Genomic DNA, 27,121 nt, shown 5'->3' on the forward strand with positions numbered 1-27,121 from the left:
TGGACTTTCTCAGAGGTTGTTAGCGACAGCGGAGGTCCAGAACTGAGGTGTTGCCTGTTTTGCCATTCCTTAGTGGATATGCTCCCTGCAGACAGGTTACTGTGGGGAACCCAACCTGCCTACACCACATACAAGGCTGAGTCATCACTCTATCACAGTCCTATCATGGACATGCAGTTTTTGCTAATGAAAGGCTGAGAATCTGATTTCATCAAGTGTGATTTGTCCAGATTTATACAGATGTTGGTGAAGAGCTGACTTTTTTCTGCTGCTGATATCATAGCCTTCAGGCCTTTTATATTCCATGTTTGGAGATGATCGTAGTAAATACTATGTCATGGTCCACACTGTGGACCATGTGACTTCCTCACAAAGTTCTGTCTTTCCCCTTTGTTACCCAGTGAGAATTGTGTGACAAAAACACAACTAAATAAGAAAATGAGGCCCCTTTTGGTATGCATCTAGTCTTCACTTCATGCAGCTGAACAACCGGCATCCTTGAAGTTTAAAACCTCTGGCCTGTTAGGGAGTAGACTCAGCCCCAGTCACAAGAACCTAAATCCTGACCTGAGTGGTGTTCAGCCATGACTGACATATCATCTCTCTCACGTTGACAGGTAGTATGACATTCAAATATGTTATTCCATTCTAAGGTTAGTTCTAGAATGGCTTCTCAACTAGATTAAAATTAATAGAACGTGGTTCCATCTGCAAAGAAATAATAGTGGTATTAAGGCTACAGTCATTGTTTATTTTTCATCAGTCAGCAGTCAAATGACAATGACAGAAGGTTACGGAGTGGGACTATGTCTTATTTTATTTGCATGCTGCTGGTAATGTGCATATTGAGTAGCAGCGTAAGCTCTATAATGTTTGTGTAGACATGCAGGAAAAATAAAAGGTCAAAACGTCTTTGTTTTTCCCGTTCCGAATGGAAAGTATTTTCAACAGGACTTATTTCATTTTGTATTTCATCTTCCCACTACCATATTGTAAAGTTTTAGCATTTAGATATAATATTTGCTCCTTGCTACTCAAGCCCACAAAGTAAAAGACATGTGGGAATAGCACAGAAAAGGCTTGTTGTGTTTTTACTTAATTTGTCTAACTCTTAAGTGGCCAGTTGGCAGTACCCCGTCACCATTAGAAGCTGCAGTCAGTTCTTCATTGTTAGTGGGCACTGTAGTCAGCAGGCTGCTGTGAGCCATTGTCAGAGGATAGCATCAGAGGCTCTTCTTCTGGCTGATAATTAAGTGGCGTACTGACAAACGGCTTTCATCAGATCCCTCATGTGGAACTGAGAGCATGCGAAGGCTTTCAGGGAGGATAAACTGGAGGACGTCACTTTGCCTCCAATCTTTCATGGCCTTGCACTGCCTCTGCAGAGAAGAGGAAGGGATAGAAAAAGGCGCCCTGCGTAGCACAGGAGAAAAGTGCAAGCCTGCGTCGCTTAGAGAACCAGACTCAATTTACAGTACTGTGGATGGCATCTCTCTCTGCTGATATTGTCAGTCTGTAGCAGTTTCCCAGTTCACCTCGAGTGGCCAAGCATATTGTAGTACTGTGGGTTTTTTTTTTCTCCATTTGAAAATCTGTCAGCTGTTTTTGATTCCTCTAGGCAGACATAACTTGATGAATTTAGGCACTAGATATAGAAATGATTGCCCTGTGTCTTTTTCTGGAGGTTGCCAGAGTTATATCTTCTAGACTTAATTTTGGTCTTGCCTTGTCTTTTAAAACCTTTTGTTCCTGCCTAATCTATGTTTTATCGACCAGTTTGCCATTCCCTCAATCTTGCCAGTTTCCAAAGAGGTCCATGTCAGTCATCATTTCTCCACATCTCTGCTTGGTTCGTTGCCATTGACAATAATATCAAAGGTCAGAAATGTTCTGAAATAATCCACTTAATGCAGTGATGCCCATCACTGCTAGAGGTTTTGTTATAGTGCAGTAATTTGAGATTTTCTGTAGACTGCACACCAGAGGTTGTGGAGAGCTCTTTGAATACGTGGTTTGGCTCTGAGAGAGAGAGACAGAGGCAGAACGCTCTCTGAAGGACTGTGATCAAAACAGGCTTCATATGAGTGGTTCAGGTCTTTTATTGTAGCTTGACCTGTCCGTCAGCATTACATTAAGTGAATCTTTCCCCCGTAGGTTTGCAGTGACGGCCTCCTAATTTGTAAGGTGAATGCTTGAATTTCAAATGTAGCATTCAAGCCAGGGCTGTAACCTTGAGTGTACCAAGAAAATAATGCAAAAGGTTTTTCTAGAATTTCTGCAGATCCATTCCAAGGTTGGCCTTAAAGCAACAAAGCAGGTAGAGAAGGGGATGTGGGTGCGTGTGTCTGAGTGAGGCTGAGTTCAGAACACTTCGATTGGAGTTTTTGGTCTCTAACCCTGCTGCTTCAGTTGAAAAGGGAACATCCTTGGTGCAGCATTCATAAAGTTCTTATATGCCACTAGAGAACTATGGGAGTTTTGTGTTGGCTCAGCCTATTGTCTGAGCACTATAGGATGCAGTATCCTTGGATTACCCTCAGCAAAATTACTTTGCAGATAAAGTTGGATTGCTTTACTTACTCTGCGCTGCAGAAGATCTCACATGCTGTCAGAATGGACTGGGAAGCTCAGACACCACCATTACTCAGTGTTTGCAGAGCCATTTTTTGAGATTGCTTCGGCTAATGTTTGGATGGCTCAGACCTGTATAGACTGCACAGGCTTACTGAAGTTGTCAGGAATAGCCTAACAGTGTTTTAGACTCCTGTTAGTTTGTCGTAATCAGTCCAAAATGAATGTCTCCCATTACACATCCATCTGAGATGTCTCTCTTCTGCTGATGAAGAACATTTTGAGCCTCTCACCTACCCTGCCCTGCCCCTTTACCCTTTCTCCTGTTTGGAAGTGTGGAGTTGCCCTTTGGAAACAATCTACCCACAGAGTCTGACCTTGGTTGTGAGTGCTTGTGGTTTCTCAGTAGGTGTAGGCAGCCTTTCACAGCTCTGTTTTTCCTTTAATTTAATTTAATTAATCGTATTGTCCTTCGTCTGTAGTTCCTTAAAAAAAAAAAAAGTAGTTGGGTTAACCTTTAATATAAAGTCTATGCATCTCATCAATGCAGAGAAAATGATTCCCCTGCATGTTCAGATTTTTCTTACCATCATAGTTTTTAATATGACTGCTGACATTGTTTCCTTGTTGAGGCCACGCATGTAATCGCTTATCAAGCTAATTTCTTTATGCATGTATTGCCCTCATTATATGAGCCTGCAAATGAAAAATGGGTTTAATTTAGCCAAATGCTCACTGTTGGGGGGGAGAAAAAAAATACAATTTCCCCATAGTGTCATCTCCCTTTGCAGAAGTGGCTGTTGAGTTTAATTACTATAATACCTCAGTGTGCAGACCAACACCAGATGACCTGCAATAGAAAGTTAGTGATCATTTTGATTTTCTAGTCTATCCATTTGTTTTTGTCTTTACATCTTGCAGAGCTGGAGCTCTCATACCATGGTGTAATAGGGTTGTTATTTATTGCAGATTTCACCTTGGCATGCATTTTTTTTCTTCGAGTCAGGCAGGCAAACTGTTCATGTTTTATTAAAACTACATATAAGTGAGTAAAGATCAGAGACTAAGGGGTTTAAAACCTGGTATGCCAACACATTGCTACTAGATGCCAAGGGAGGCAGATCAAATGCCTTTGAAGATGGTTTAAAAAAAAATCACGTTGAAAATCGTTATAGTCGACTTCATGGGTTTTTGAGTGTGGGCTTTGGGTCTCTCAGTAGCATAGCTGGATGTGAGAGAGCTTTGTGGTGTATTGGGCGGCGTGTTGGCTGCTTCTTTAGTCTGGCAGTGTGTCTGCGGTGGTGGGGAGGGGTCACTCTAGTCGATAACGCTTAAATAGCGCTACATAGGCCTAAATTTGACTTTGGTGGGCGCTTGCTTTAATTATTTTTGTCGACGACAAGCCTACATAATATTTAAGCGCTGGTATTAGTCAGTGAAATGTGATCACGGTCAGTCGGGTGATATTTGGCTGGTGTGCGGGTGTAGTTAGACACTAGCAAAGTTGATCCTGTCTGTCTTATGCATCAAAGACTAAGAAAACCTCTTTGATAGTGATGTTATTTGAAAAATGCCAGAAGAGGGGTCTGCACAAAACGCTACCACTGTGGGGAGTCTTTAAGGAATGTCTCATGCTTTGGTGTCTCACATGTTGTGTAGGTGTGTTGCAAAACAGGGGGGTGATGGTGGTTTTAGGTGTTCAGAATGTTGAAAGTGAAGCTTATCCTGGCACTCCGTCTTTATCACACAGTGGGTTTTCATGCAATCAGTCACAAGAGCCTCGTTTCGATGGCCTTAGGGTCACAGCTCTTCACGCAGTTTAACAGGATTAAATCATCTGGTGATTGCACCCGGACAAACTCAGGTTCACACCTTTGTGCATGTGTGTCTTTGTGCATTTTTTTCTGTGTTTGTGTGTGTCAACGTGTGTTCAGATGCTTATTTTTTTTTAAAGTGGTACCTTGCTGAGTGAATGCTGTGGCATCCCACACGCCTTCCCACACCCACTACAAATAGACAGTGAAGGTGCTACATTCCGTGGCCTCGGTGCAGATCCCTGAGGCTGAGGTGTATGTTCTGTGTTGGTGGGCATGTCACAGGGTCTGGTATGACTATGAAACAACAATGGCCTAAAAATACAGTAATCTACCTGTGTGTTAGCATCCCGTTTCCTGTGCTATGCTCTCCTCCTTCCTGTTGCTCCTTTGCTGTCACTTTCTTTCTTTCTTGTTTCTTTCTCTGTCCACCCTAGAGGTAGAATCAGGCTTGATATTTTAATATTTTGTCCAAACCCAACACAAATCCATCAATGAGAACAAAATGTTGACACCCCCCTTCCCCCAAAAAACTGAAACAACTACCAGCCAGAGCCTCAATAAAACCAGATTTTTTATGTTATAGAAAATAATAGCTTTGGAACACACTACAGCTTTGGAATACACTACCTTTAGATATCAGGGAAGCCAGCTCACTAGATATCTTTCAAAGAACACTAAAAACCTACCTTTTCACTCTAGCCTTTAACTAGCTCCTATTTTATTCCACACTGTTGTCTTTTATTGTTTTATTTGCATCTTTTGTTTTATTTCAAATTTTATTTCAGTTTTTAGCCTTTTCATTTTAATTCCACCCCGTGCTGAGTTTTATTCTTTTTAATGTTTTATTTAATGTGTTTTCAAATGTTTTATTGTGAAGCACTTTGAGCTGCAATTCTTGTATGAAAGGTGCTATACAAATAAAGTTTTATTATCATTATTATTATAATCTTAAGGTTGCCCATTAACTAGTCTACTAAACGGATGGAAAATCTAAATTTAACATTAGATTAGATAATTGACATCTATCCACAAAGTCAATCCAAAATTATGTTTATATACCACTGAAACAAATTCTGTCATCAGTCTATGCCCTAAGACAACATATATCCAATATCCATTCAAAGGTAAAATAAGTGAGAAAATGTAAAATCTAAAGCCTGTATATGAAACTGTTGTCCTGTCTTAACCCAACCTGCCCCAGCGGGGATAGTTGGGTACCATCTGGTTCAGGCAGCCATCTCAAGGGGTAATCCATCCATCCATTGTTCCAATATATCACAGCTATTCATATGTGACCACATCTCAGTGTAGTGGCTTAAAAAAAATGTTGTGTTGGCCTCAGTCGCTCATACTTGCCGACAGGTCAGTCAGAGGTCCTCCTCTCCTCCTGCTGGCACCGATGTTTTTTGCTTTGGTTTGCCTGCTTTGTCATTCTCCTGTCTTCTTTACAAAAACTCCTTACTAGATATTAGAAGTGGCAACATGGGCCTGTATAATTTTTTATAAGGCTGTTTTTTTTTACTCCAAAAGCCCTGAGGTGTAGTCTCTCCTCTCTTTCATTGTTAATGTGAAAAGACATGTTGATTTCATAGAAAATGGGCTAAACTTAGCATTTGAGGGGTGCCATGATTGGACCGACTGCATCAGATGCCACCTGAATAACCTCAGGCCTGTGGCTGCGCTTCATCTTCCTTTTCTCCGTAGGCCTGATCTTTATTGGACATGTGAATTGAACTCATGAGTCTACTTTGCTTGTAGTATTCGGCTTCACAAGAAGCTCCTGTAGAGGAGATCACAGTGATGTAACTGCCGGGTTCCTGACACTGTTCACTGCTGCCTGTTTTCCCACACACTACAATGCAAGGGAGAACACTTTGATCACTAAAGCTGCAAATCCAGCAGCATTTAAGTTCCCTTCGGGTTGGACTTTAATTTATACACCTAAAGAAGTCCTCTAAGTCATCATCTTCACTTCATATCTGGAATGTTTCAACTCACAACCGGCCTCATATATCTTCCTTGTTTTATGTTGCGTCTGTTAACTACAAGAGTGGGCTGTGCGCCTGTACCATACCTGTGTGTTTGCTAGTGAATTCTTTCGTCCTTTTTTTGGCTTTGTCTACAGATGGAAAGTTGCAGGATGACAGTGAGGATGTGGGAAGGCCAGGAACCTATGGGGACGCTGATTTATTCACGTAGGATCTCAGTGTGACCGTCCCTCTCCCTCGGTTCCTGGTGTTCCTCCCCATGTCACAACCGGTCTGTGTGCGTGTATGTGTGTGTATGTGTGTGTATGCGAGTATGTCCCAGCGCATACAGTTCGCTCCCTTGGGTCTCTGAGCGTGTGTGCAGGGTGCCTCTTCCTCCCCAGCTGTGAAGAGCAGTGCTCTGACATGGCCTGTCCCTTTAGCTAACTCTGAACGTTTGACACGCTGAGCGCAGAGGTCAGCCTGACCTACTTTCCCCTGGCGGCCCTTCTGCTGAGCTGCAGCGCTCCTCGGTGGGGGGGGGGGGGGGGGCAGAGAGGGCGGAGCTGCTTACGCCTCCACTGCTGTCCTGGTGTGTTAAATCACCGCCATTCGTTAGGAGACACGTTTCAGTTTGTGTATGTGTGTTCGCGCGTGTGAGTCTATGTGTGTAGGAGGCATCCCACACGCACAGACACGCATACACACACAAGATTGTGCTAAGGTTGGATTTGAAGCGCTCTGTGGGGGTTGCAGGTAGATGCTGGGCAGCACTTGGGCAGGACCCCTGCAGTGAGCTCTGTCTGACTCATTTTGTGTACCACCATTCACACCTCCTGACCTCTTCTACCTGCTTCACTTCCATCCACACTGTAGATCCATGGCCAACTCTATAACTCACAGCTTACTGTCTGTGAGCTCATTGTCTTATCTTCACACCATTTTTTAAGTGGTGCATCTGAGGAGTCGCCGCTCAAATGCTGACACATTGTTTACATACATTTAACAGTAATTGGTCTTAATTTTTCATCAGCACAGCATTGTTTTTGTGGTTGCGTTCACTCCTGCTCAGCAAGTACACTACAATCTATCATACATATAGATGGCGATGTCATCGTGTTTTCTTGGCCGCATCTTCCCCACTGCCACTGTAATTTGTTAAAGTCCCCGCTTTGTTCTAGTTCACCTCGCCTCTCATGAATGACCTTCAGCCTTTTAGTTTTACGCCAGTGATGTGTCTGCTTGGAGGGGAGACAGCTTGTTTGACATAATATGGGATGTCGCACACAGCCTGGCACACAGCCTGTCAAAAGGAGCTGAAAGCAGGCAGGGAGAGTTCATTAAAAAGTAAACTTCTAATGTAGCCGTAGGTTGACTGTATCAATGATTTAGGCCCAGCAGAAGGCCCTTAATGGATAGAGCCACCTCCCTATGCAGGCACAGCTGCTTCTGTCTGCATGGCATCAAGTGGTGCTTGCATGCTCGCTCACACACACACACACACACACACACACACACACACACACTGAGCCTGTGAAGGAAACATGGTTCTATTCAGATTTTAAGTACTTAAGGGTGTATGGCACTGCACAGCTTGCATCCCACACTCCCTCTTTCTCAGACGTTTCCCTGTTGGACATGTCTCAGGGTTTTAAAGTAGTAGAGGCTTGCTAAATTGAGAGCCTTGAATGTGTTTGTCACCATCCACTATGCATGATCATATCATTCTGTGCTCGCCATGTGTTATTCAGTCACACTCATGTCTGACAAGGCCATTGTACAGCAGGTGAAGTGGCATCTAATCCAAAGGACAGAGTCAGGCTCACAGGACAAGGCTAGTTCCTGTATAATGGTGCCGCAGTGGTAGTCTATGCAAAGGAGCTATGGGCCAGCATGTGCAAGAGAGGGCCAAGAGTATGAAGCTTTTCAGTCCAGCCAAAGACATTACCGGGTGATTTCAATGTTTAGCACATTTTCACCAGAGAGGAGTTACCTGATGTCATGTTTGGTTGGAACAAGACCTCGCCTAGTTTTTGCACTCTATGGCTCTTGATTGCTCATCCCTGGCTACATCAGACTAACACTCATCTATATTCAACTTTGTGGTCCGTCATTAAGTCCTCTGTTCCTGGCTACTCCACAAAGCCATGATGTGGCTCGAGCACAGATATTCTGTCAGTCACATAGACACACATGTTATTAAGATTTGATTTCTGAAATCTTTATCTGAAATTATTATTTAATCATAGTGTTGTATTTTCACACTTGAAATGATGACAATTATTCACCTTGCTTCACTTTTTGCCACCCACAATCTCTTTACATTGCTTGTATGCACAATTTAGTGAGAACTATATCTAGACCATGCTTAACTCTGATCATAATGCAAATGACTGCCTACATGTCTAGTTTTGAAGATACAAGAACAATGTGGTCATTTTGAACACTGAGACATAAAAGCATTATGCTATAATTTTGTGTGTGTGTGTGTGTGTGCATTTAGTAATATTTAAATCATTCACTTTACAGTTAGCCCACACCAAACATTGATTACACCATTCTGTTTGAGTTTCTGTCATTTTGGTTGGTACATGTATGTAATGTTTTGTCCTGTTGCTGCTGTGTTTGTATGGTTTCAGTTAAACACAGCTATTCCTCAAATCTGTTATTCAGACAGAATTCCCTTCTGGCACAAGAACAGGATTAGTTTGACTATGGCGCCAGTCTCCCCATTTATTGTTTCTATTGGAGAACAGCATTAAAGCACTTCTGGATTGCATTGGCATTTCAGAGTGATTTCACCAGCGAGATTGACAGCATTACAACGAGGCTGTCATTATCGTCCCTCCTGAGGTATAATTGCCTATAGTGTTGAACAGGCAGCTTCAATCTTATGCGCTTGGGGGTCTCTCTCTCTCTCTCTCTCTCTCTCTCTCTCTCTCTCTCTCTCTCTCTCTCTCTCTCTCTCCCTCCCTCTCTCTCTCTCTCTTATGCGCTTGGGGGTCTCTCTCTCTCTCTCTCTCTCTCTCTCTCTCTCTCTCTCTCTCTCTCTCTCTCTCCCTCCCTCTCTCTCTCTCCCTCCCCCCTCTCTCTCCCCCCTCTCTCTGTCTCTCTCTCTCTCCCCCCTCTCTGTCTCTCTGTCTCACACAAACACACTCACACTCCTGCTCACTACTTATCTCATGCATCCGTTAAACTCATCAGAGAATCCCAAAGCTTTTTAGTGTGGCCATCTGTCAATACCACTCCATAAAGAGGAGAGGAGAGACGTGTGCATGCAGTGGTTCCACTAAAGCCCGAGGCTGGCCCGCCTCCAGCTGGTTCTGAGGGCCTCGCCGTGGCTGGTTAACCCGGACCCACAGCATCACTCTCCAGCCCTCATGGCTACTTCAGCCCACCTCTCTCCTCTCTCTCAGGCAGCTGGATAAACCTCTCTCTCCGCCAGCGTGGAGAAGCTTGTAACACTGTAATGAGTTAACTTCCAGAATGATCTACATAATTTATTTCCTGCCCCCTCAGGAGCCCGCTGAAGCATTAATTAATATCAGGCCCTGGTATCAGCAGCCATCCCAGTGTGGGATTCCTTCTGGCTCCTATTTTTGGCACCCGTGGAATTCGATATGTTGTGCAACTAGAATGCAGCTTGTTGGATGTTGATAAAAGATACTGCTTCCTGGTGGCTTTGTACACAGATCAAGCTCCTGCATTTGCACAAAGTGTGAAATCCGGACACAGTTGTTGGCCAGATCTCATGCAGTGGTGAGCCAGTGAAACAAGCTGACCTTGATGACAGGAACTGTGACTAAAACCTAAACGATACATGCTAACAAGTTGTGTTCTCTCTATAGCTTCTGGCAATGATGATTCTCAAATAATGTAGACTATAATCTGTTTTTTTTTAATACATGTTCACTAACATCACCACCTCTCTCTCTCTCTTTGTGTTCTCCCCTACAGAACTCAATACGGCACAATCTGTCATTGAACAAGTGTTTTCTCAAAGTGCCTCGCTCCAAAGATGACCCAGGGAAGGTGAGACTTTTTTCTTTTTAAACATCTACTAGTAAAAATTATTTGACAGTATAAAAATAAATGTAGTTACTAGCTAATACCCACAGGCTTGATATAGCAGCAGGCAGGATTCACCCTTGCAGGACTTTTCTTGCTGTATATCTTATGCTATCTCTGGTAGAAAAATGTTAGCTTTGAATGGCTGCCAGGCCTCTGACAGTCTGGAAATGCATGGCATGTTCATAATCTATTATGAACCTCCCACCCCCACAGAATTGCATTGCAAATGTATGGAGAGACTAGCTTTTTGGACAGCAGATGTGGTTTGAAAAAGCCAAAGCCTGGTAGAGATGGGGCCCTAACAGGGTAGTGGTTGTGTCATTTCCAGCAACTTGCGTCCCTGAAGTACTTGCTCCTTGAACCTGAACCTGCTAAAGGGAAAAGGCCTCACTTGTGCTCCACTCACCTCTCCCTCTCACTGTGCTCAGGCACCAGATTTCAGATGCCTGATTTTTCATCCATTCATGAAGTAATTGAAAACAATGTACACATCTCCCCTGGACAACTTTGCTTTAAACCATGTGTATAAACAAATATATTAATTTGTCATATGAGTCTCTCTCAGTGACCACCTAGAGGGTCTTTTTCAGTCTGTTTGATTCACAGTGTCTCCCCACATCATCAGTGACTGATGGAATCCCCTGATCTGTTGAGTAGTCCATAAAGTTGGAGTTTATAGGTCTATTTGGTGTGATGGTGTGTATAGGTCTGACCATATGTACTCTAACCTAGATTTCATCCCAGCACTGTCAGAGAGATGCTACACATGCTTAGGGAACCGCACAAATTATTACACACACATACTCATACACACACACACACACACACACACACCGGCACACGCATGAGGAGCTACGCCTAGCTGTGTAGAGGATGGGGACTGAATGCTAATTTCATGTTTTGCTGTAATCCTCTGATATTGACACTCCTGGGAGCTGCTCCACTAAATACAAAATAATCTATTGCTGTATGGATCCCATTCCAAATGCATGGCCAACATGCTCCCATCCTTAATGTTTAATTTGGAATTTTCCTCACTCCCTTCCCCCCTGAAGACAACTTCAAAGAGGCGCTAGCCGCTCTTGATATGTTGCATCAATATTGTAATGTGGCAGGAATATGAGAACTGCTGGTTGGATGAGATAGGAGAGGCATGTCGCTCGCTGTCTCTCCCTCTCTCTGAGATGGTGTAAGAGATGGCGGTTGGCATTGTATGTACACACACTCTGTGTACCTTGGAGGTAAAAATGCAGCCTGTGAAGACTACCATTAATAATCTTTATTTTAATTGGCCTCATGTCTCGGCTGGAGCCACAAGGAGGATAACCAGTGTACTTGTGGTGTTAGTCGATACTATATTTATACATGAAATGGGGAACTAGATGACATAATTTATGTTGATGTATGAAAATGAGCATCGTCATTTACTGTAAGAGAGCAGGTAGAGTGCTCTGTTATAAAGAACTGTTGTTTAACAATCTTTACCACTGCCTTTGTTTTACGACTGCACAGAGGATATTTACATTGTGCCATGTAGTAGTCCCAGACTCCACCAACACTCTTAGCTAGGCATTGCTACAGTATAATGCAGTGTATTTAATGACTCTTTATGTGGGCTCACTGGTTGTTGTGTTTTTTTTCCCATTTTTTCCTGGTAATTCTCTGGGGCTGCTGCAGGGAAATGCAGAAACTCCCTTCCCAAGGGGGAGAACTTAAAGTTTTTTTTTTTTTTTTTTTTTTTTTTGCCTAATTAAAAGAAACGCCACCCAGCCTGGCTCTCTGCCGCTACCCTGTCTCTGTCTGTGCCTGCTAACTGAGCTCTAATTGAAACGGTTAACTCCTACATCTTAACACAGAGACGGATTCTTGGATCACATGTTGAGCTTCTGCATCTTACCTTGACACATCCTTGTTCAGTGAAGCTTCTTGTAGAGAACACGGGGAGCGTAATGAGGTTTCTCTGCATTTTACTGTAGCCTACATCATTATGAGTTGTCTCTTCATTTTCGGTTGATTGCGCTGTGAATAATTTCTCCCTCTGAGGAGAATGTTAATTGACCCCAAAGCCTTGAAAATATTAAAACTTGTAATTTTTCCCCCTGAAGAATATAGGCCAACCCTGGGTTTTTCTTCTTAACAATCAAAGCAGTGGTGTATCAGAGAGGAAGCGTTGAAAGAAGCAGAATAGCTGACAAGAGCAGGCCATATTGTATGCCGCAGTTATTGTATAGCGTACTTGAGACACGGCTTCTTGGATGGCCTCTGCTGTTGTCCAGAGGATTTCTTCTGGGAATATCAATTATTCTCTCTGCTAAGGAAGTAATTTTAAAGGTCCTGATCTCACTTTCTCTCGACAATTGAGATTTTATCGGGGGTCATATGAAATATTAAAACTAAAATTCAGAACTTGTAGGGCCGTAGGGTAAAAATCTCATTTTTAACAGCTACAAGCTGTGTTGCTTTTGGCTTTGAGGTGGAACACCATAGAAAAATAAATTAAATGTGGCCGAATGCAGAGATAAATAATGCAGCCTGGGTGTGGAATATAGCAGGGGCCCCAGAGCCAGCCCCAACTATTCTCTCCTTGATTAGCCCAGCTCAGACCTGAGAAGAAAGCCAATACGAGACTGTGGGGCTGAGGCTGAGAGGAGGCTTCACCCCTGGCAACAGCACACTGACTCACTACCTGAGGCTGAGGAAGTCCAGCTTGAGGAGAGGCTTAGCATTTCACCACCACCAGCTCACCTCACCAGCATCTCATTGAGGAGCAGTCACAGAGGAGGAAGAGCCGAGCCTTTCTTACTAACAAAGCCCACACACCGACGCTGTGCTTACTCAAAGAAAAGGCTTGGGTTAGTAGGACAGACTGCACTCTCTTCAGCAGAAGAGAAGATGAGGTCTATGAGTATTGAACGGTAGCTGGATCAAACCTTTTGTATTGCAATGTCAAGGAAAAGCCTGATACGTGTGTCTTGTCATTCCTGAGAGGAGATTCCTCAGTGCATTGTACCATCCTGGGTTTACCATGCCATAGTGCTGGTCAATAGACTGATATTCATCAATATTGTGATATGAGAATAGACATCATCTTGGATTTGGGGTGTTGTATTACCATGATATGGCATAATTATTCACTTTTCCTGTTTTAAAGTTAAGGAATACAATTTTCTGAACTTATTAATTGGTCTATTACTCCACATTACTAATGATGTTGTATCAAAAATATCTTGTGGGTAAATATCTTATGAAAGCTCCAGTGGGTATCCCTACAATGTCTTCACAATATTGGTATTGAGGTATTTAGTCAAAGATATCATATTTGATTTTGTCCACTCAGCACGAGCGTGTGTACCTCAGAAATCGATCTGTAGTGTTACACACCAAGCTCACAGGCTCTCCTTTTGTCTGTAGGGCTCCTACTGGGCCATCGACACCAACCCAAAGGAGGATGCCTTGCCCACACGGCCAAAGAAGCGGCCACGGTCCGGAGAGCGGGTGAGTGTGAGGGCAAAAATTTCAATACTCCAGATACTCACAGGGAAATTATCCCACTTTGTCTCTCTAAATTTGTTCTCTCGCCTGTTCTTCCGCTTAAGCTTCTGCCTCACTTCTTCTCTTTCCTTTACTTTCTCTCTCTCTCTCTCTCTCTCTCTCTCTCTGCTTCTCCCTCACTTTCTTTTCCTTTGCTCTCCCACTTTCTCCCACTCTTCTTCCTTTTCTACCACATCCAAACACACACACACACACACACACACACACACACACACACACACACACACACACACAGAGGCCTGGTAGGAGTTCATATCCAGACTTTATGTAACTGCCTCTCCACGCAGCTCCACTAGCCTGTCATGAAGAGAGCTCCTGCTCCTTATTAATAAACTATGCCCCAGGCAGCTATTACATACATTGCATTCTGCAATCTTTTTTAACAAACATCAATTAATGCAGAGCTGTGTGCGCTGGTTATTCTGAGCGCGAGCTTTTGTCTTTAATTATGGATGAGTCTTGTCCAGTGTTACGTACAGCTGTGCTGGTTTACTGAGCTGCTCAGATTGACCCGGCCCTGGGGCATCCCAGCACAGCAGCCTCCCGTCTCCTCCCTCCCCACTATGTGGCTGACCAGAGGCTAGGAGACAGGCAGCAGGATTCTGCTACGCTGGCTGGGCAACCACTGAACACACACTTGCACACACACACACACACATATACAGCAACACCGCTACCACACACATATATACAGCCAAATAGATGGCCCAAAACTTAACATGCTGTTCGTATAGGCCTACAGCAACAAAATACCATTATAGTCATTCAGCAACATATGTCTGTTTCCCTTTTCGAGATTTTGTAAACGAGAAATGTAGAGGTAGAAAACTACATTGATTTCATGCATCTTAGATCTTAATGCATCGTCCTGCCACCAAATCAGACAGGAGCTGCTCTCTCTATTCATTTTAGCCTGATTCAAAAGAACGTACTTATTGAAGAGTATGAGCTTGTGTATTCTGTATGACACATGCACGGCACTCACTCTTCCCCCTAGACGCTGTCTGCCTACAAGGCATTCCATTAAGAGTCTCAGACATTGAAATTGAGAGTTTGTGAAATCTCATTTATGTTTATCATGAATTAAAAATGGTATTGTTGGCAGCCAATCCTCTTACAGTAAGCAGTTTTGGGAGACAGGCATGGCTGAGTTATCTCCCCCAGCCGTGCGTCTGTAGTGCAAGGAAATGGCATGTGTGTATGTGCGTGTGTGTGTTTGTGTTTGGGTTGGGGGTGGAGGTAGAGGTGGAGATGGGGGTGGGGGCGCTTCTTGTCTTCTCAGGAAAAACAGTTCAAATGTGACCTAAAAAAAAAGGTGTCGCTCTATTGTCTTTTCATAAATAGTCCTGGTTTATTATAAATTTTTTAATCTTGCAGATGGATATGAATCCAGCAGGAAAACACAGCTTTGTCACACACATAACACTAGTGGTGCATGGGTCTTCCCTCACCACCTGCAGTGGGATTTTGTGTGTTTGATAATTGGATAATGGTGATTCTCTTTTTTTTTTCTTTCTTTTTTTTTTTTTCCCTGTCTGCCCCCACCACTAAACCCCCACAGGCTTCCACGCCGTACAGCCTGGAGTCGGAGTCTTTGGGGATGGAGTGTATGATCCCTGGAAGTGCCTCTCCAACGCTGGCAATCAACACTGTGACTAACAAGGTACTACAGCCAGCCATCCAGCCTCCAGCTCCAGCACACACCTGGCTACACGACTGCACCCTGACCCCACCCACTTCTCCAACCACCTACAGCACTATTCCCCACAGAGAGTAGCACTCTAGTGAAGGGGAGATACACAAACGCACACACACACACTGATGTGCCTAAAGCTGCTCTGCAGTGCAACCCACACCAAAATACACAACTATCTGCACTGCAGCACCTTCTAAGCTACAGAATTTTTTTTTTCCCTCTACAACAACAGGCAGCATGTTGTTACGTTCCATATGGCAAAACAATGCTCACACAGATACTTAGCCTTTTGCAACCTGATAGACCTTACACAATCCCTTGTAAACTTGCAATGGGATACCACACTCTGCACAGGGCTTTTCTATTCACACCTGTAGTGGAGGTTGATGCCAGAGTCATGTTGCTGGTGACCACATCACACCGCAGCACTACAGGTGACCACCCCTGCTGTTGGTTCCGTCTGCCGTCAGTAGCTTTTTTTTATGATGTGTGAAAGCTTGGAAACACTTGCACATCACAGAGCAAAGCTACAGGGACTGCTGGCTGTTAGTTGTGAGTGCGCTGCTCACTCTGAAATTTAAATAGGCTTTTTAACCTTAAGCCCTCATCCTCTGGGCCCAGTGGGGGCAGCTCTCTGGAGTACTTTTAAAAAGCCTACAAGAGTCGCTTATTCATTTACTGCAAGCATTGGGAAAAAAACTGTGTTTAAAATGAACAGGACTGTTCATGGGAAGATGAGTGTGTGCGCGTGTGTGTGTGTTTGAGGGGGGCACTTAAGTCCTGAGTATAAGAGGTAAAAGAGAGTGAGTGTGTGTTGTAACTTGTGCTCTGTGTCTGCATGTGAACATGTATGTAGAGTATGTTGGAGTGTGTTTCTGCTTGTTTTGACGAGTCTCTCAGTGACAGTCGGGGAGGAGCACAGACTATACAGTATAATTGGGACAAAGACACACAGACAGATAGATAAACAGACCTAAGTCTGGGGCGAGACGACCATTTTATCTCTCTCATAGCATCAATCTGCACCAGCAGGGAATATATAATGAAGCTCTGATGTAAAGAGCTGATAGACTTAAAGCCTGGACTCGTGCCATCAAATAACTCTGTCCAGACAGATTTACATATTACTCTTAAGACTCACAAACAGAAAACTTAAAAAAAAAAAAAAAAAAAAAAAAAAAAAAAAACGTACATAAACAAAACCAAAACAACAACTTCTGAACTGTTTCTGTAATGGTTACTTAGGTGAACATGGGTATATATGTGTATGTTTGTAAAAATTGATGACAGGAGCTTTTGATCTGCCTCCTTTGTTCTGTTGATTGTGACAAAAGCTGTTGCCGTGGCAAAGTGAACAGAAGACAAAGTGGAATAGCAGCAGATCTGAGGCCTAACTCCTCGGAGAGCGCTTGTTTCTCACTGTCTTACACTGTAAACACACGACAGGCCACCCCTCTTTCGGTGCAGCGTGCCAAGCCACAGGAATTCCCTCTGTTTTTTTCTCTCTCTCCCTCATTCCCGCCTTCTAAGATAGACCAATAGGAAGCGCTGGCAAGAGGACTACTGAACCAGCTACAATTTCTTTTTCTTTTCTTTTCTTTTTTTCTCCTCTCTACCATCGGACATTCCTCAGAAGATTCTCCTCCTTTCTCTGTTTCTCTTGTGCCTTTCTCACATAGAGTCACACTTTTCTTCTCTCCGAAGATTGTGTTCTGAGGCAGCCCTTAACATTGGCATGAATAAGATGAAAGTCTGTCACTGAAGTGTGATGATGAAGGGAAAGGGGGATTGTTGGAAGTGTGTTTGCTGAGGAATAGCCTGGCCTTTTTTCTCTCTTATCCCTTCCTTCCTTCTCTTTCTTTCTTTTTTTTCTCTCTGTTGAATCCTGCAAGCAGGGAATCTGCTGAACACTGGCTGGCATTGTTGGAGACACCTATGCCAATCTCACTTTGATTTCATAATCCATGTCTCATGCTCCAGATTAGGCCTCCATGTAAAAGACACCTCTGGCTTTTTACTTAATTCATTGCTAAGAATAGAACACTGACTCGCTCGCCTGCTAGCTAACACCGTACACAGTATTTACTGTGGAGCAGCTCCTGCCTGTGTGAGCATGCTTGCCTCTGTGTGTGTGTGTGTGTGTGTGTGTGTGTGTGTGTGTGTGTGTGTGTGTGTGTGTGTGTGTGTGCGTGTGCGTGTGTGTCTGTCTGTGTGTCTGTCTGTGTGCTCATCTGCGTGCAGAGCTGTAGCTGTAGACATGGGTGTGTGTCATATGTTTGTGCTTGCCTTCTAATGTATGTGGGTGAGATGCGACTGGGTGTTCATCTGCGACTGTGCGTGCTCGAGTGGGCGTCTTCACTCAGGGGACTCTGGGGTCTGTGTAAACCACAGAGCAGTGAGGTTTTGAAATCATCACACTTTATGGGTGAGGAGAGTAAAAATAGATTGTGGTGAGAGGCTTAAGGCTAAAAGCCTCTTTTATGACTTCATTACACGTAACATTTATATTTCTGTGGTGCACTGTTTTTGATTAGCATTGTAGGGCTGATTTTCAGACGTGCCTAAGCCCTCAGTCTTAGCTGCTCATTGAGTTCCCCCTTCACGCTAATGAACACTGGAGCCAAGCCCACACTGAGTGGAGGCAGGCTAGGGTTGCCTAATGAGCTTCTCTTACTACCTCCCTCCTCCCATCATCCTCCCCCTCTCTCTCACCCCTCTCCATTGCACAGATTGCCTGGATTCAGCATTTCCGTTCTGTTTTTTTATTTTTTTTTTTAAATCACAATATTTCTATCTCATTCTACCAGAGACGGAGCCAAGCTCCATATTAATAGCTCAATATGATTGGGCGCTCTTGCTCTGGACATGTGTGTCCTGGTGTCAAGCCAGGCTGTTAGTCAGCCGGCCAGAGTGGGCAGTCAGGCCTGCCTGGGTCTCCTTGCCTCCTCGTGGCCTCTGCGGTAGCTAGCTGCGGTTCAACAGAAAGACAAGAGGCTTCAGTCTGTTGCTCCTGCTGCTTAGAGGCAGACTGCTCGGCTGGGCCGGGCCATTCTGCCTGCCTGAAGGCTACTGCTGCTGTCTCATTGTGCTGAGCAGAGAGCCCACCCTGTTCCACTCACACTGATGAGCAGCAGCCACCCTGCTGCACTCAGTCATGGACAGGCAAACACACATATACAGACACACACACACAAGCACCACATTGAGATTGCCAGGCCCTCTACAGTCACAACAGCATTAGGACATTATTGCCATTTCCTACTCACAATATACCAACTCAACAGTTGGGCTATTCTCTGTGGGTATCATTATATTCATTATCCAGATTGTTCTTCTTTCTGTTGTTTTAATTGTGTGTCACTACACTTTATTTGGGCAGGGTGGGAGGGCTAAACCTTATTAGATGATAATTAAGATTGTCGTCCTGAAGTGCTTTGGCTGGTTTCGTCGCTATACTAAAAGGTCAGCGTCTCGGTTGCACTGAAAACCTTTTTTAGCTGTCCCAAACGTATTTGTGCTCAGTGAGCAGATGTGGCTGACATCGCCAGTAGTGTGACCTTTAGTGATGGGGATGTCTTAACCTTCTCCCCAGCCCCCCAGCCCCCCTTACACATTCAGCAGGAATCCCTTAGTGACTGTAGGTGGGTGTTGAGCTGCTCACCGCGTCTCCCAAACCCTCTTTCAATAGACAGAGGAAAAACGTACTCTGTCATTATGACAAGTCATTGCATGCAGCGCACACACACATGCACAGGTATTAAATTCACATTCCAAATTACATTGGTTAACTATAGACCAACGTTACATTCCAAACTTTTTTTTCCCCTCCTCCCAACCCATTATCCCAGAGGAATGCTGACATGCTCTACCTTCAGCATGACAAAGACTGGAGCAGACACAGGGAACACTCATTAGTGTGTGTGCGCATGTGTGTGTATGGGTGCTTGTGTGTCTGAGAGAATAAGCTAATGTTGTCGTTTGTATTTCAGGTGACATTGTACAACACAGACCAGGAAGGGAGCGACAGCCCAAGAAGCAGCCTTAACAACAGCCTGTCTGACCAGAGTTTGGCCTCCGTCAATCTCAACAGTGTGGGCAGCGTGCACAGCTACACACCGGTAAGACCAAGGGCCATATTAGATCATAACTCCTTCAATAACATCTATAAATTCTACACAACACACAAGTATAACAAGACCATACCAGTAATTTTGGATGTTTGGTCCTGCTACTACAGTTTACGCACATTTTACATTATAACAAACCATTTTGCAAATCACGCTGGGATACTGAAGAGTTCACAACATATAATCAAAATTCCCTCAATTTACATGTTAGAGTTTTTGGTTGAAACGCCCTCCTTATAATGTTCTGCTTCTGCAGCTAACAAACTCGTTTCCATTCATAAACCATGGACCTGATAATTGGCTGTGTAGAGCAAACGTTTCCACAGGGACTATTTTTCTGCGGAGAGACCGTCCCACTCCATCCAATTTCAAGTCATCAAAACACAACAGTTGCTGCTGATTTTAGGAAAACTAATGACAACTTTATGGCAGTGACGGATTAATGGTGTGAAGAAAGTTTGAAGTCTGTAAAAGTTCATTCATTTTCATATCCTAGTTCTAAGATATGGCTGCTTGTGGCAAAAGATTAGCAGATATGTGAATTGTATAATTTTTGTAGATATTACATGCAAAATCGCATCACATACAGTGATGCAGGTTTAAATTTCAGTATTATAAGTACACTAAGAGCTCACCCTCTGTGGCCCACCTATATGATAGGAAGTATCACAGCTGCTAAAATCAGTTAGGTAGTTAATTTTTTATTTTATTTATTTATTTATTTATTTATTTTTTGCACACCACGTTCCTAGGCACAGTTCATACTAGATAACTGAGTTAGCTGGTTAAGCTTGTTGACATTTCACCTAAGGCTGAGATTTTGCCTTTGGAGCAAGCTTGCAATTGTAACTGGTGACTGGTCCTCAAGATCAATTCTGCCAGCTTAGTCCGAGTTAGCTGGCTTATGATCTTTTTTTTTTCTTTTTTTTGCTTAAGTCAAATATCAGATCGGTACTTTGCATCGGCAGATACTCAAAATTTAATGTCCCTGATCGGTATTGGAGAGAACGAGTGGATCTAGACCTCCCTATGTTAAATAAAACCTCTGAGGGACTCAAGGGGCTGTTGCAGTTATCGAGCTTCAAATTCTGCTGGTACCAGCTTTAAATCACAGCCTTTTATGGTTTAGATATTGCAGGCAAACTGCAATTCCTGTTTTAATTTGATAAATTGCGCAGCCCCAATCAACCACATTTTCAAATCTCTACATGCACTGTTGAGCCAGTCTGTGTTGTTTTTCTGAAGTAGACTAGACCAGTGTTTCCTGAAGAGTGCCCTTGTAAATAGGAAGGCTGGCGTCATTTTGTGCATGAGCCCAAGGTGCACTCTGCTGCTCTTTGATCAGTTCTTACAGGCATTGCAACTCAAAAATGGCCCTCACTTGGATATTTATATCATGCTATTTGGGCAAATTTGTAATTGTTAATTTTTGGGTGGGGCAAGCAGTTAGCAGTAAAGCCAGATGTTGAATTTTCATTGCATTCACATTTTTCTAACTTTGGGGGAGCCATAGTTGCTAAATGAATGAAAATGAAACACCAGTAGACTTAGCTAGTGTACTGTAGCCTATATTTCATCTGATCAGAAAGCCCCAGGAGGGTCTGTTCAGAGGAGCCGGCAGTAGACAGCAATAGACCAAGGTTCAGGGCAGACCTGCACTGGAGCACAACATCAGGAGGGGGGTTAAGGGAAACAGAGAAAGCTGTGCGCACTCCTGGAAGCCAGACAAAGAGAAGCGCTGCCTCTGATGTCCTCCCACCAGAGATGCCCCCTCTTTGGTGTGGTCCTGCTGCATCCTAGAGTGCTCCCTGCTCCAGGCGCCGGGCATCGATCGGCTCAGTCTGATGGATGTGCTCTCTCGCAGCCGAAGCAGCAGCTCACAGCAAAAGCTCCAGCTTTATTATCACCTTTTCACTCCACCAAGCCAGACTGTGAGCCCTGCTCTTGAGCAGCCTGCCCACATCTGGGACTGGAAACATGTGATCAAAAAGGACCATGCTCTCTCTTGTAATACCAGCCCATGGTGGGCACAGGTCAGGTTCTGGGTTGCAAAAAGTGATGGTTTTGCATCGCTGCCGCTCCTCTGATGAATCTAGTAGACAACCTCATTGCTGCAGGGGTACACTGCCTGCTGTTACGCACCCAGGGGCAGTGCATAATATTGACTACCCACACAAATACACGGATAAAATGAATGCTTATTTGTACAAGGCATTGCTATTGATTTTGTTTTAAATACATTTTGCTTGGCCACCCGAGTATTGGCTTTGTGTCCATTTGAGTTGCTCTCTTAATGCCGCGTGAGCCACGGCAGCAAGTACTGACCTAGATTGCCCGTGTTTTCCTAATGTTCTTTAGTGTGTGATTGACACCTTATCAGACGTTGACAGATAGCCAGGAACATGGTTAGCTCCTTGGAACACTTGAAAAAACATCACTATTGTTGACTTAGATTTAAATGAACCATTACTTTGTATTAAACTTGCTAGAGGGTTTTCTATTTTCTCTTTTAGTTACATGACCTGATACACATGTCCAGTGTCTTTGAGAAGTATGTCCATAAACTTGTATGTATGGATGTTGTAGTATTAGATTGCTAAGTGATTTTAGTACTTTAGTTCATTGCCAGTAGGCTAGTAGTCTGGTATTGTGTGATAGATGTAGCATTGTAGCCAGCTTTTTCAATTAAAGCTACACTATATGGAGAAAAGTATTGGGCCACACCTCTCAATCATTTAATTCAGGTGGTTCATTCAGTCCCATTGCCATGGGTGAATAAAATCAAGCACCTAGTCATGCAGTCTGACTTTACAAATATTTGTGAAAGACTGGCTTATTCTGAAGAGCTCACTGAATTCAAGTGAGGTGCTGTAATAGTAATGTAATAGGCTGCCACCATGGCAACAAGTCAGTTCATGAAATGTCTTTCCTCCTCGATATTCCACAATCAACTGTAAGTGATATTATTGCTAAGTGGAAGTGTTTAGGAACCACAGAAACTCAGCTACGAGGTGGCAGACCATGTGAAGTTGCAGAGCGGGGTCGCCGAGAGCTGAGGCACATAGTGTGTAAAAGTGGCCAACGCTCTGTTGACTCAATAACTGCAGAGCTCCAAACCTCCTCTGGCATTAACATCAGCACAAAAACTGTGTGCTGGGAGCTTCATGGCAGAGTTTCCATGGCTGGGCAGGTGCGTTCAAGCCTTACATCATCAAGCACAATACCAAGGGTCAGATGGAGTGGTATAAAGCACACCACCACTGAACTTTGGAGCAGTTCAAGGGCACGGAAATCTTAATGCTTCAGCTCACCAAGACACTTTGGACAATTCTACACTTCTAACTTTATGGGGAAATTTTGGGGAAGGCCCTTTTCTGTTCCAGTATGACTGTGCCCCAGTGCACAAAGCAAGGTCCATAAAGGCATGGTTGGGTGAGTTTGGCGTGGAAGAACGTGATTGGCCCGCACAGAGCCCTGACCTCAACCCCATCCAACACCTTTGGGATGAACTGGAATGAGAATGCCCGCCAGGCCCTCTCATCTAACATCAGTGTCTGACTTCACAAATACTCTTCTGGATAAATGGGCAAAAATGGCTTTAGAATGAGATGTCATAAAAGCTCCTGTAGGTGTAATGTGGAGGTTGTCCAGTACTTTCATCCATACAGTGTATATCATAGTCACATTTTTCCACAAAAAATCATGCACATATTTGTAGTGTTAAACATAATTCTGTTTAGTACTCAGCATTTTTTTGCACATCTTTATGTTTCTTCCACTCGTCCTCACTTCTGTCTCCAGGTGACTACTCACCCAGAACCTGTGTCTCAATCTATGAGCCTCCAGCAGCCTCCCCAGCCCCAATACAACATGCCAGAGAGGGACAAACAGCTCCTCTTCTCTGACTTTGAAGATCTCAGTGCCTCCTTCCGCAGCCTTTACAAGTCTGTTTTTGAGCAGTCCTTCAGCCAACAAGGTGAGTGGCCCCATGGGGGCTCCAAGTGGTTACTGTACCTACTAGAGAGCCAAACCTTCATTTATCAATTGTGCACACTGGAGCAGGATGCCTCTCAGTGGTTCTGCCTAATGTGGATTTGTTCTTAACAGCTGAGGCCATAGAGAGTCTTTAGGCACTAATTAGGTTTACTGAATTCAGCGACTAGGTATTCAATAGGCTGGCTGGCCTATAGTGCAAATCTATACAGAGTATTTTCATGGTCTGTTGCCAGAGCCATGTGGAAAAGCTTCTGGCCTCATTTCACATTCAAAAGCACAAACAGTCTGAGAGTCCATGTCTTAAATATTTCAGTAGGGGATGTAAAGAGAGGTTACTGCATTTATTATAAGGTTAGTTCAGAATTAATACACCATCCTACCTGCTTTATATTTTCACATTACATGAAAGCTATCTAGGCCTTGTCATATTTCAGATGTTTTCTTCATGTAGGCTGTGTTTCATCAGTGGAGGAGTGGAAGAGATTGCAGGGAGCATCCATCCTCAGTAAATCTGTTGGATTGGGGTTCATTTGTCATAATGATGGTGAATTCATATGCTATAATGCATAGTGCCGGATAGAGCATGGCTTTCCAAAAGTCTGCGAGTCCCTTTAGAACTAAATGCATTTTTGTTTGTAATCTGATTGACTGATAAACAAAGAGCACTTGACAAGCGGGTTATGAGCAAAGTACTCTGAGCTTTCCGTGTATAACCTACTTTCACAAATCAAATGCATTTCATGCTAATGTTTTCAAAGAGTTCCTCTCCTTTAATCTATCATCTCTGTTTCATTAGTTGAAAGTTGTTACCTTTTTTATGCGCATAAAAGTGAAATCTCTTAGTCAGACAAGCCCTAGCAATTAAAAAGCGTAAATAATCGAGCGAGAGGATTTCACACTCTGCCGCTGTAGACAGTGAGCTAATTCACTGGCTTTGATAATAGGTAATGAGCTCGCATTATTATTCTGGTGCCGCGTTAATTGCTTTCTGTATTTCCCTGGTTGGACAATGGGCTTTCTGTGCCGATAAGAGATGCACCTTTGTCACCCCTGCAGTGAGTGTTACGTGCCGATTGTGGAGGTGCAGGGCTAGAGTCAGCTCTAAAAGCACTCCAGTGAAATAGGTTTACTGTGCCAAAGCCGTGAAGGACAGGGCCTCTTAAGACCACTCCCCTCCACTCAGATGATTGCAGTTGGGTGTGCAGATGTATGTGCTCCATTCATGTCTGTTAAGAAATTGTGCAGCAACACAATGGATTCGTCAAAGACTATTCAGAGCTGCAGGAGGGGAGAGGAGAGGAGAGACGGCAGTGGCGACGGCTAGGGCTCGTGAACCTCAGAGACACAACTGATGCTGACTCATTCCCTGAACTACAACAAAATGGCAGCTGGTCTGTCTCAAGTGTAGAGCTACTTAAACAAGGGGAGCCCAGATCCCATCCCATTACTGTAAGATGTTAAGATTCATGTTCTTGAGTAGCTGTTTTCACATGTGAAGCCCCTGCCTCCCTTTTGTGCCCCAAGTGCTGAAGGACATTCTATAAATTTTGCTCATTTTCGAACCTTGTCGCTGACAGTTGTAGTTGGATCAGTACAGCTTGTCACTGACTGCAGGCATTGTGGGGGGGTGTGTGTATATGTGTGTGTGTGTGTGTGTGTGCGCATGTGTGTTGTTTCTCAGGTCTGATGGGCATACCGTCGGATTCGTCCCAGCAGACCCACACTTCCTGCTCCTATCAGCACTCCCCCAGTGGCACCATTAGCACTCAGAACAGCCTGTCAAACAACCACCCCAACAACCATCCCAACAGCCACTCTGGCAGCGGCGGGCAGGTACCCCTGTCCCACCCTGCCCAACCCCACCCTGGCCACGGCTCGCCCCATGCACAGCACCTCCCGCAGCACGGTGGCCCCCACACCCCACACAACCAACACAGCCAACACGCCCAGCACAGCCAACACAGTCAGCACCAACAGCACTCCCAGCACCCCCAGCACCCCCAGCACACCGCACACTCCCAGCACGGGCAGCACCCATCGCAGCACCCGTCCCATGGTCAGCACCCGCAGCAGCACACACCACATCCCTCCCAACACTCACAGCACAGCCAGCATGCTTCTCAACATGGCCAGCAGCACCAGAGTCTCTCCCACCAGCCCCATCCTACCCAGCAACAGATGACCTGCAACACGGGTAAGGACTGCTCGCCATCATTTTTCTTTTGAAGTAGCATCACAGTGTTGTCTTCTCTTCTCCAGTTACACACACACACACACACACACACACACACACACACACACACACACACCCTGACTGAGAACCCTGAATCGTGTTGGGAGTCAGTGCTCATTTGCAGATCATAAAGATCTGGGACGGTTGGGACCTTAACAGTAAATCATCATCTGATTTATACTATGTGCTGTAATGAGAACAAAGCAATGCTGCATCCAGTGACATGGGCTCTGGAGCACAGCAGCTTTTGTAGAGACAACTGGCTCCTCCCAGTGGCCACAGCATGATATTGACAGGCTCAAGAGCCTGATAAACAGTTTAATTCACTATTTTCTTTTTATTCATTTTTGGAAATTTGTCAACATAGCTAGAATAATGTTAAAGCAATAAAAGTTCATCATGTGGCCTTATAGCTGAATCGCAATTACAATTGCAATCATTGCACCATTGTTTACATAAATGACGAAAGTAACCAAATAACAGCATAAAGTTGCTATCTTCATAGTTGTTATCATCTTCATATTTCATTAGGCATCTTCATATCTCAGATGTTAAACTTACAGTTTTATGTTTGTGTTGGCAGGTTTACCCTCTGACTGGTACCCAAATTTGGATGCACTGAAAGAAAGCTGTCGTATCGCCAGTAGCTATAACTGGGCTGATGTCGACCTTTCACCTTTCCAAGGTGCGGTTTGGTTTTGGTTTCCAATTAGATATTACACCTAAAAATACTGCACATCCTATCCTGCAATTTATTAGACTAAGATAAAGATTTTCAAGTTTGTGCAGTTTGTTTTATTGTAATTACTTATGCCTAAACACATATGATCAGATGTGGTAAACATACATTTATAACCAGGGGCTGATATACTGTACAACCCCCAGCTTTTGATTGAATGCTCAAGTGTTGACACTGTAGAGTTGATTAAGAGTTTAATTAAACTGAGCTCTTCAATTAAATAACACAGCTTTCAAGTTTAATTACCAAAACATTCAGCTCAGCAGGTCAGTTTATCCAATTAGAGTCTAGGATTGCAAGGTAGGGTGTTTTTTAAATATCACCCACCAAAGGTTACTGACATAAACATATA

The 27,121-nt window shown here is 43.9% G+C and overlaps 1 protein-coding gene across 1 annotated transcript in view; it reads left to right on the plus strand.

Annotated features, from left to right (window-relative positions):
- The window catches only part of foxj3 (forkhead box J3), a 74,131-nt gene that overhangs the window by 41,244 nt on the left and 5,766 nt on the right, over positions 1-27,121 (plus strand). Inside the window, exons 3-9 of the mRNA XM_030051559.1 lie at positions 10,313-10,387; positions 13,838-13,921; positions 15,540-15,641; positions 19,664-19,792; positions 23,603-23,777; positions 25,479-25,991; positions 26,614-26,715. Coding sequence (XP_029907419.1) covers positions 10,313-10,387; positions 13,838-13,921; positions 15,540-15,641; positions 19,664-19,792; positions 23,603-23,777; positions 25,479-25,991; positions 26,614-26,715 — 1,180 coding nt within the window. The remainder of the gene's footprint in view (positions 1-10,312; positions 10,388-13,837; positions 13,922-15,539; positions 15,642-19,663; positions 19,793-23,602; positions 23,778-25,478; positions 25,992-26,613; positions 26,716-27,121) is intronic.

Source organism: Myripristis murdjan, chromosome 5 (genome assembly GCF_902150065.1).
Source record: "Myripristis murdjan chromosome 5, fMyrMur1.1, whole genome shotgun sequence".
Lineage (NCBI taxonomy): Eukaryota > Metazoa > Chordata > Actinopteri > Holocentriformes > Holocentridae > Myripristis > Myripristis murdjan.